The sequence below is a fragment of the Galleria mellonella genome, unplaced genomic scaffold (genome assembly GCF_026898425.1).
Source record: "Galleria mellonella isolate WM207_F2 unplaced genomic scaffold, CSIRO_AGI_GalMel_v1 utg103, whole genome shotgun sequence".
In the NCBI taxonomy this organism is placed as follows: Eukaryota; Metazoa; Arthropoda; class Insecta; order Lepidoptera; family Pyralidae; genus Galleria; species Galleria mellonella.
Genome location: NW_026441966.1, coordinates 3,750,928 through 3,761,855, shown reverse-complemented (window position 1 = coordinate 3,761,855; position 10,928 = coordinate 3,750,928). Strand labels below are relative to the sequence as shown.

Genomic DNA, 10,928 nt, shown 5'->3' with positions numbered 1-10,928 from the left:
AATTAACATATCAAAGAGACTGCGAAAGACCTACTTAGGTATTTCGCAGTTCCCTATAATGTTAACATACCCATATATTACTTCAATTGTTTATGTAAATTTTGAAAAGCTGCAAATGTCGGAGCGTTCATTATGTTGTTTAAGAAAGTTATGTGTTTACGGTTAATAGTGCAAAATAGCCGTGTAATTACTGGCCGCAATGTAAAGACCAATACGATAATGTTTTAACTGGAAAACTGGTCGCCGATCAAACTTTCTTGAATGTCAAGTTATTAAACGAAAGGAACAAAAATTGAGTCTAATTAGCTTCCTTAAATAATTGTTATGCACTAAGAGCCTTAGCAAACGTGATACTTTTTAATTGACTCCAAAAAGAAGTAGATTCGTAAATCGGTTGCATTTTTTATGTTTATTAGCTCATAATTATGTCGGTCTTTTTTTGATGGGTGAAACTGGTATGGTAAACCCGCGCTAACGGGGTACGCTGGCGGAGCACCAGTGAAGGGTGATAGATGAGAATGAAAACAGGCCAGTTAGCCCATCATGATGAATTCATCAAGAATTAACCATGATAGTTTCCAGGGAAAACCGCGAGGAGGTTGACCTGGTTGGGTATATTGCTAGCAATGGGATTCTCAATCTCCATTACTAGCAATTCCTTTCCCCCCAATTACGTCGGTTGTAAACCGATTTGGAAAATTCTTTTTTTATCTAAAAGTATATACTTACAGATTTGTTATAAAAAAAAAATTAACAGAATCGGTTCAGTAGTTTAGTTTTGTAATCAAAATAACTGGTTTTGCCAGATTTGAAGTTGTTATTTTATGATATACAATATTATCTGGAAGTAGATAGCTTACAGCTCAACTGATAAAAAATAGTAACTATAGACATGAACACCGTGTATGTAAACTTTTTGAAGGATTAGTATATAATTTATCAATGTAAATTGTGTTGGCTTAATTTTGTAGTTACTATATGCAATTTAGAAGCATTTTATTTATTAAAAAATAAATAGATATAGAAATACAAGTCACTTGTAATAAATACACCGATGAGTATTGAGTCATTTCGTAGTTTTTGAATTGTGAACAAGAAATCATGTGTTTTATAAAAAATACAAATGTATATACAATACAATGAATGTGAAATACAACCTTCTCGTTCTAAAAGTCGCTTTAAAATGAGTAAAACTTGACATAACTTATGAATGAAATGCGATTTTCGATCCTACCCGATAACAAAGGTTGAGGGCCAATTTGTGTTGTAACTTTGACACAATGCTTTCGATATTTTGATTTATTTATTTTCAAAATTGTTAGTTCAATATCAGCATTCGTCCATTAATTTTGACTAATATTACAAATGTAAAAGTAAGTTCGTTTGTGTATTACCTTTTGGCGCTATGAAATATGAATAAGTAGTATATAGGTACTATATGGGATCATTAGAAAATTGCCTGTTTTTAATTCCAGTTACTGGACATATTCTAGTCACGCGAACCCAGTCGCGGATAAAAACTAGTCTTTAACATTTTTATACCAAAAAATGAGGTTCCTAATTCATCTCAGTTTTATTTTTGCGGCCAATTCTAAATCCACTTAGTTGTATCTGATAAAGTTTACTCGTATATTAAATTTATTATAATGTAATCTCCTATTTGGTATGCGGGACAAAAAACTGCTCGTCTTGGAGCAAAATGTTCTTTTTTAATCTTTATCTTTTAAAAGTCGTTTGCTTAGGTCTCTACTCTGTCCCATTCGTGTTTCTACCATGAAGCAGTTGTGTTTGCATGGCTGTGTTTCGGTTTGAAGGGTAGGATATGGCAGTGAATTTACAGAGTACAGAGGAATAACACCTGAGTCCTCAGGAATGGCAACGCATGGAGGTGTCATGAGCGAAACAGTATGTTATGTCCGTGGTGCTGCTCATGTCTGTAGGCGACGATTACCACTTTCCATCAGGTGGGCCGTCAGCTTGTTTGCCATTCTAAAGTGCATGAAAAAAAACTTATAACAAAACCTCTCGTTCTCGATTCGAATAAATTTTTAGTACCATTCTATATGTATTTCTATTTTCTAATTGTGAACCGTTTTTAATAAGTTTTTTTATTCAAAAGGATCAAGAATTTACTTTCATGATGATGTAATATGTTATAATTAAAATAGTGCGACTACTAACCAAATTTTTTTTTTCAATAATTAAGTCGCTGATTGTTTTGTAGAACAAAATTTATTTGTTCTTTACAAGGGTCATAAAATATTTCCCCGATAACTTTTTACATAATAAACAGATCAATATTTCTTATAGAATTATTATAATTAATAAAGCATCTATAAAGTGGGGAGTAGGTAATTGGGGCTCATAAAACACAGTCGAATATCCGCTTAAGTAGAATGTTGAAAAAACGTAATGGTAACTAACCTACATAGATACGGCAGGTATATGCAGACTTGCTGTTGGCTGTAGCTAGCGGCCGAAGGAATAAATACGTGGAGGTGGAAAGTCCACTCAAAGCATTAAGGATTAACTGTACCTATACTTTTAGAAGTATTTATGAATATAAATATTCTTAAGTAGCTGTTTGCCTTGGCTTCGCATGAATATACTAATGAAGAAAATAAGACTAAATTTACTGCCAATTTTTTTTTATTTACATACTATTTTCCATTTTACTTATTCACACACTTTTTATATATTTTAGATATTAATTTTTCACTTTTCTGTACAATTTTTTAAATATTTTCTTTCATAAAAACCTTGTATTGACAATTAAAAATATAACAAAAACAAAGCCGAATAAGTGTAAGCATTCTGAAGCAATGCGCTTTCAGTCATTCAGCTATTGATTTTTATTTATATAGATTGTACTCAAAAATACGGTAACAATCAGGGGCAACTACTGGCAAGATCCCTCTTATGTGTAGAGTAGGCCTATTGTGTTTAGCAGTGAACAATTAACGGACGATACGATTATGATACATTAATTTAATATTAAAACAAATACTTCATTTAATATAAAAAAAAAATCTGCGTCAAAGTTTTGATTTCAAGAGAGTGATATCAATAAATTTAATCACTTATTGGTTATGAATGATGTTTAAGTCTACGAGTCTACGGCGTAGCGGTGACTACGAAACTTTTATATTAACGCAAAACAACTAACAAAATTACGGCTTAATCATGAACAAATTACTAATTCGAGACTCGAAATGTAACTTTAATTAAGCAGGAGAAAGTAGTAGGTCCATCGTGACGCAGCCGGGTGCGGTGGCCGCCGCCCCGCCACGCCGCCGTCGCCCGTCACTCGGTTCCGTTCACAAAACATAACCGGACGAGCGGCGAAACGCTTCCACGACAACACAAAAAAAAACAATCTACACCCATCCCGGACAATTTTCGTACACACCACAATATCGTACAATAATTTCGATTGTACGAAACTGTGTCAAATAGTATACGACAGGTATAAAAGCGACCGGAAACGTGCACTGTGACTTATAGCGTCGGAGGTCCGGCGTTTGGCGCCGCGTTGCTTTTCCCGCGTCCCGCGATATCCACCCGCTCTATTCTACTTACAATTCGGTTATATACAATTCGTTTACAGATAATTAAACGCACTGACAAGTTTTCGTGTATAATTGTGATGCTTCTGAGCGTAGTGTGAGCTGATAGTTCATAACTAAGCTACGATGGCCGCTGCGGCTGTGGTAAGTTTTTTTTTTTAATAAAATATTTTATAATAGAGTCGTATATAGGCGTATTTTTTAAATAGACTTATTCCATATCTATTAAATTAGTCATAATCTAACCAGTTTAAAGAAATTATTGATGTTTAAAAAAAATAACTGTTATTTGAATTTATTTTTCAATCAATTTCCATATATTTTTACATATTTAATGTTTTACATGAATTTTTCATTTATATTATGTTGTTAATTACTAAAATAAATTATATTAACAAAAATGATATTAATAAAACAGAAGGACAATTTTTATGGCATTTGCCGTATTGTTTAAGTTGACAAAATTATTTGTTTTGTTTTTGACTTGAAATCTATCTAACAATAATATTTATTACATACATTTTTAAAATACTTGATGAGTGCACTAATAACATAATTAATTCTAGTTCATTTGAGTAACTATTTATACATGTACATATAAACAGGATAGTCAAACTCTATCACCAGTTTTACTCGTGAAAAATTATATTTATAAAATTATATTAAATATATTATACACGTATTTGAAATGTAAAAAAATGTATAAGATCTATAGCTAAAATATCTGTAGTAAGTAATATTAAAATTAAAGAAAAATCTCCACAATATTCTATAGTACAATTTTGATATGAATCATAAATAATTAGTTAACAGTATAAGTTCAGAATTCCTTCCAAGGTTATAATGTATCATAATTTTCTATGACAAACACCTGAATCACAATACTCGGCAAACACGAGGTCGTGACTAGTATTATTTAGTCACTGACCAAGGGTCGTGGCACTCGTGTATTTATTTTATCTACAGACTATCGAACGAAGCGACCGGTTCGCCGCATAACGATGACTTCACAGTCGCCAATACTTAAATCATTCGTTTATCGCAGCTTTTCGGTATTATCAATTATATATACTATTATCTTCTGATATTTTTGTGTTGTAGCAATTTTACTCAGTTTGCTCGCGTCTTAATTCGTCTGTCATTTATTGAGTTTAACAGTTTTTAAATATATGTATAATAATATGCAAGTTTCTTAAATATTTATTAGTTAAAAAATATATTCAAAAATAATTGTCATAGAATTCAGTTTTACAATTTCGAAAATTAATTCGACTAACATATATAAAATAAGTAGCCTTTAAAAAATATATATTGCATATAAAATATATGAGCATATTTAAAACACGGGTTTGACTAATAGACAGGAGAAATTTATGGAATAAATATATTTACGATTGCAATTTAAAAAAGGGTAGTCAGAGACATTTGATCAGTTATGTTGTAGTTCATTATCCCAACATTTAACTTTTGAAAGGCTAAGCATGTCGAGTGATGTATTTACTACAATGGCAATAAATAAATGCTTGAAACATGCTTCTGACTACCCCATCTGTGGTTACAACCGTGAATATATCTTTTTTAGTAAAAGTAGCTTGATATTCTGATTCGTATCCTACTCTTTACCACTTTACACATGTTAATAGCTAAAAAACATATCAACAAAGATACATAACCAATGACCTTCTAGCCCCACTGTCAATCAATCACACGTGGGCATGAATTGTAAGTTTCATGAATGAAACGCGCTATATCTGTGTAGTGTATATAGACAAGTGTGTATCAGTTGATTGAAATGAGAGGCAGAGGTGAGCTGAGGGGAGCGCGGCGACCAGTCGGCGGGCGGGTCGTAGCGAGCGATGTCGCGCCGTTTGCAATCCCGGCCGCGCCTACATTCGCGAAATCGTCCACAGGCTGCAGCTGAGCCGCCGCCAGCGCCAGAACCGACCCCTGCCGCCGAGCCCGACCCTCACCCGCCTTCAGACGAGGAGAGAGAACCGGGTGATTGGCGACCGTCCCGACCAGCCTCCCCGCCGCAGAGGCCTGATGATATCTCAGAGGGGTCTGAAGCGACAGTGCGCCCAAATAGACCAGAACCGACCAGTCGTTACGCTAATCTTAATTATTGGAAAGCGCGGCGTGTCACTTTCTACCGGAATGGGGATCCTTTCCACCCAGGCGTGGAATTCCGGTTCAAACCTGGCAGAGACTTGGCGTCAATGGATGCGCTGTTGGACAGGTTGTCGGAGAGGTTGGAGTTGCCGAGAGGTGCCAGGTTCATATTTGGGATGGATGGTGACAGGAAGTACAGGCTCGAGGAACTTGAGGACGGAGCTTCGTACGTCGTCTCCTCATACAAGACTTTTAAGGTAATTTAAAGCTAAAAAAGTTGAAACATGTGCACTTTTTTGGTCGTAATTTGTATATATTTGACCTTGCACTTTGATATAAAATTTTCACTAAATGTTTTCAATGATTTCACATATTATTATTATTACTAATAATTATTATTGAAACGTAATTACTAAGAAAAATCTATTTTCACCGTTAACAAAGTAGTTCAAAATTCACCACTTATGTGACAACTATTTATATCAATTCTAATTATATGTATAAACATACATATTTATTTGTTAATTTACATTAAAAATGTGCAAAATATACCTGTATATAAATAAAATAATAAGAAATAAATACCTCTGAACTAATCACATAACCTTATCTAGTCCCGTACTAAGAAAGTCTGTAAATATTACTGAAAGGTACAGGACTTCCATACTTATATGAGTAGACATATGTTTTACTATGCAGAGATCGATCCCCAATACCACTGTATCAGAAATGTATTAAACCGCTTCAGCAACAAGATCGTTAAATATTAAAAAATATAATTTATCTGTTATAATACCTATATTGTTATATCGTATAACAATTTAATATTATGTTCCACAAAAAACCCAATTCAATTATAACAAAATCAGTTATTTTCATTTAAAAACTATATTACTAGACCGACTATGGAACCAATCTGAAAGTACATCCTTTCATATAAAAAAGAATTTTTCAAATCCGGTCATAACTGACGAAATTATGACCTCATAATAGTAACAAACATAAAAAATATACAACCGAATCAAGTACCTCCTTCTTTTTTAAATCGATTGAAAAATAGAAAATAGTAAAAACTCATAACTAAAAAATCTAGTAATTTATATCTATAGATTTCCTTTTTATCTACGGCATCATCATCATCATCATTTATATAATCTCAACAAAGATCATTTTTAAGACATCATTACTGGATTATGTTGCATTGTCCATTGACTCCGTACAACAAATTTGAGTTCGTCGCATGAATCGTCAGAATGAAATCGCCTTTCACTACATTTGCGCCAATATGCTTTATTCTTAACTAACTATATTCCACAGTTAGCCAAGTGAATCAATATATAAAATATTCTGTATGTTAGTTATTAGTTATCCTATCCGTGTAACAATATTCGTTCATACCCGTTCAGTAGTTTTTGTGTAAAATAATAACAAATATCAATCCAACCTCACAATCTTTCGCTTCCACAATGGTTAAAGGATCTGCATAAATTAAATTAAACGACCCAATATTTTAGACTGTATAATAAAATATCGCTAATGTGTCGTCGCATACACAACTAAAACGTCGCGTTCGTACGAAATGGAGTTGCGACGAGGTCGCGGCCTTGCCCAGATGTGGGTCGCAGGATAAGCAACCGGCCACCGGCCACCGGCTACCGACCACACCACGCACCGTCTCGAATATTTGCATTTTGATTACATAGAAAAAAAAACACATTTTGTTTTCCCCATATCGATAAGGGTAATTGCAAGAAAACAACGTTGCCGCTAAATACTGTAATTTTTGAGGAGGAAATTAGAAAAGCAATTAGAATGTATTAAGAGTTCGGTCAAACAACACAAGACGTCTGTTTGCTGTATTGTTAGCACGCATTAACGGAAACTTGTAGGTAAGCCTTTATTGTTATAACTTTCAAGAAAGAGAAACTCATTTTAAATAACTGTCAAAGAATTCTATGAATAATCCTTAATAATATTATAAATCATCATCATCATAACAACCGTTACCTGATCACTGCTGATCATAGATTTGCGACAAAAGAGGGGTTTTGCAAGTAGTTGCCACACTAAGCAGGCGGTTGGCACTCAGAGTTAGGCTTGGATGTTTTGACAGAAGAAGGATGCTTCTGTCTATCCCTCGGCTATTAAATTTTCTTAGTCGCCGGTTACAACACCCACAGGAATGAAAGTGGTGGCCCATTCTATTCCGAGAGCACACGGCAATTATTATATTAAAAATAAATTGAAGTAAAACAATATAATCAATTATTATTATTAATTATATTATTGTGATAAATAACAACAGGTCGTAAGTGGCTGCAATAAGCCATAGCTTTAAATCTTTGGAATCATTTTAAAACTCTTTGTTCTCCTGTATTGAGGAATTATACAGAAAATAAACCTAGAGACTGTATTTAAAATTTTAGAATTTATTTATTTATTTTACAATTTATTGCACCAAGTAAAAAATAATATTTACAGTAAATATTAATGAGAAGTGATACAAAAGGCGGCCTTATTGCTAAGCAATCTTTTCTAGTCAACATTTGGGTAGAGGACATTAAGAGAAAGACAAAGGTTAATTTAGAGTTAGAAGTAAGGTATTTTTAACACGCCAAACGGTATCTAATGCAAAGAAATTTAAAAATACCTTTTAATTCTAATCTCTTTCTTGTGTTATATTTTAAAAATACAGTCCGAATATCTGACTCTGTTCAGTACTATAAAACTTTAACTTGCCTTTAAAAGATGTATTTTATAAACAGAATTACGTAAAACCTCTTTTAAACTGTCCCTGTTTATTATGATTCTACTGTACATACGAAGTCATCTGTTGAGATGAATCTACAAGAAACTAAAAAACAGTAGTTATCATTTCAAATTATTATTAATATATGAACAATTTTATTTAGTATTGGAACTAAAACGTTATGCAATACTATAAAGCTTTAATGTTTAGCCGACAACGACACTGCGGGGGCAATGCACTGCCTTGCACTTAATATGCGCACAAGGCGAGCGGACGGTTACAATGGATTAACGCTCCCATAACCTTTCACTGGCCAGTTTTAAGTTCGCGATAAATCTTAGGCGCGAATGCTTGCGAATTATACCTATTAGCTTTAACAGCTTTTCATTCGCTTTATTGCCTTAAGACTCAAGATTTATAGTGCAATATAAAAATAATTTTATTATTTTTTTTTTTTTTTCACCGATACAATTAGACATGTTAGAACGTAATCGTAATTATAAGTTTTACTTTTTGTCAAAATAAACGAATACATCACACACTAACAATACAATCCTATTTGCATAGTTTTTTTATTAAAACATATGTACACGCTAATAATATAGTTTTTTATAAGTGAAACAACTTTTACCAACAAAAATTTATTATTATTTCAACCGTTGAAAATATTCACTGACCACTGCAGATCATAAGTCTTCCCCATTAGGGGAGTTTTGCCATTAGTTGCCACGCTTGGCAGGCAGGTTGGCAACCAGCTTTAGGCTTTTAGAGATGTTTTAAGAGAAACCCTACTCCCTAATTCTCGCTCCTCCTTAGTCGAATCTTACGACACCCACGGAGAAGGAAGGAGTGGCCTATTCTATCTATGCGGGGACCACACAGCGAATTTATTATTACATACAGTTACAAACAAAAAGTCAAATCTTTCCTTTTGTAATATTAGTTTACAAAAATAAGTTACCACCATTTTTTTTATACATTAATTTATTACTCTATATGAATATAATATATAAAATTAATATGACAAACGCAAAAGTTTGTAACGATGGATAGACGCATAGATATTGATTACGTAAAACTTTGAATGAAATTTAGTACATGGGTAGTTTATTACATTGTTATAATTTATTTTGAATATAGATGTACAACAGTCGAGCTTAACTCTGTAAGAGTTCTCTTACAGCAAATCCTGAGTGGAAAGGTGCATTAATTACCAGCGGGCAGTGTGCGTGCAATAAACTGTGAAAATAGTATGGTTGTTTCTATTAAGAAATAATAAATATGATTACCTAAATACGAAGCAACTTATGTACTTACAATCAAAATATAAACATATCTGTACATAATAATACATAGCACATAGGATTTTTTATATACTGATTCACGCAGGTAAAATCCCGGGATACAGTAAGTAGTATATAAAGATTTGAAATCACATTAAAAATACAGACTATCAGTTTAAAAGGCACTCCATTATGCCTCTTAGCATATTTTTTGCGCAATTTCCTTTGTGCCTAATAGATGTGCTAGAAAAACAAGCTGTCAGCACATTTATCGATAAGGATTGAATAAATGAATAATATTTAAATAGGAACAGTCACTGTTGCGAGTGACCATTATGTAAAATAATAAATTATGTTTTATTTTATGTGGGCTAGTCTCACGCGATTGCCATGGTTTGCGATTCGACCAGAAAGATGCCAATCAAACTGATTAGAATACAATTTGTTAATACTAAATCTGGAACATTAATTCAATTATCTCAACAATTGCTACTTTGTTTGAATTAAAAAAAAATAATTCGAAAATTATTTTGAATTAAATAAATTTTATTTCAGACTACAGTCAATGTTTTGTTAGTAATACAAAATAATTAAATAAAAATTTAAAAATAATATTATTAAAAAGTAAAAGCATATTTTTTTTAATTTTAATTTATAACAACTTTGATGTATCTCAGTGGAAAGTAAAAAGTTTCATTATAAAATAAATTATAATTAAAATAATTGATATACATACTTAATTATATAAATTGGAATACATAAAAAATATTTAAGTACGTATGTCTTTCATCATATAATAAAATACATGCTCCTCTTAAGTTATGATTAGCTGTCATTACGTAATTTGTCTAGGATTATAGAATTACTAATTTATATTATTATTTATTTACAAAGAATTTAATTCATACATACACATATACGAGTATAAGCAAAAATAGTACACATTTCATTTTGTTAATAAGAAAATAAATAAAGAGAAATTAATCTTATAAATCTTCTTCTTAACGAATCGATGGCAAAACAATAAACGCAAAACAATCACCTAGATTACATTTTCTATAAAGTCGAACAGCTGGTTAGAACTGGCGATGGCAAAACAATAAACAAAATGTTTGCAACCCAGTATATAAATATCCTCACGACAATTTTCTCACCTTTCTGTGATATTTCTTATGCTCGCTGATTTATTTATAACTAGCTTTTAGCAGTTACTTCGTTCAC

General features: G+C 32.3%; 1 protein-coding gene across 3 annotated transcripts in view; it reads left to right on the top strand.

Annotated features, from left to right (window-relative positions):
- The first annotated feature begins 2,316 nt into the window (after positions 1 to 2,316).
- The window catches only part of LOC113517432 (echinoderm microtubule-associated protein-like CG42247), a 41,991-nt gene continuing 33,379 nt past the window's right edge, over positions 2,317 to 10,928 (top strand). The window contains exons 1-2 of one of the 3 annotated variants that reach the window (XM_052898941.1): positions 2,317 to 3,710; positions 5,477 to 5,932. In XM_052898941.1, the coding sequence (XP_052754901.1) occupies positions 3,693 to 3,710; positions 5,477 to 5,932 (474 nt within the window). In that variant the 5' untranslated portion in view covers positions 2,317 to 3,692. Of the gene's footprint in view, positions 3,711 to 4,985; positions 5,933 to 10,928 lie in introns of those variants that run through there. The other 2 variants (XM_052898865.1, XM_052898917.1) reach the window with 2 other exon arrangements.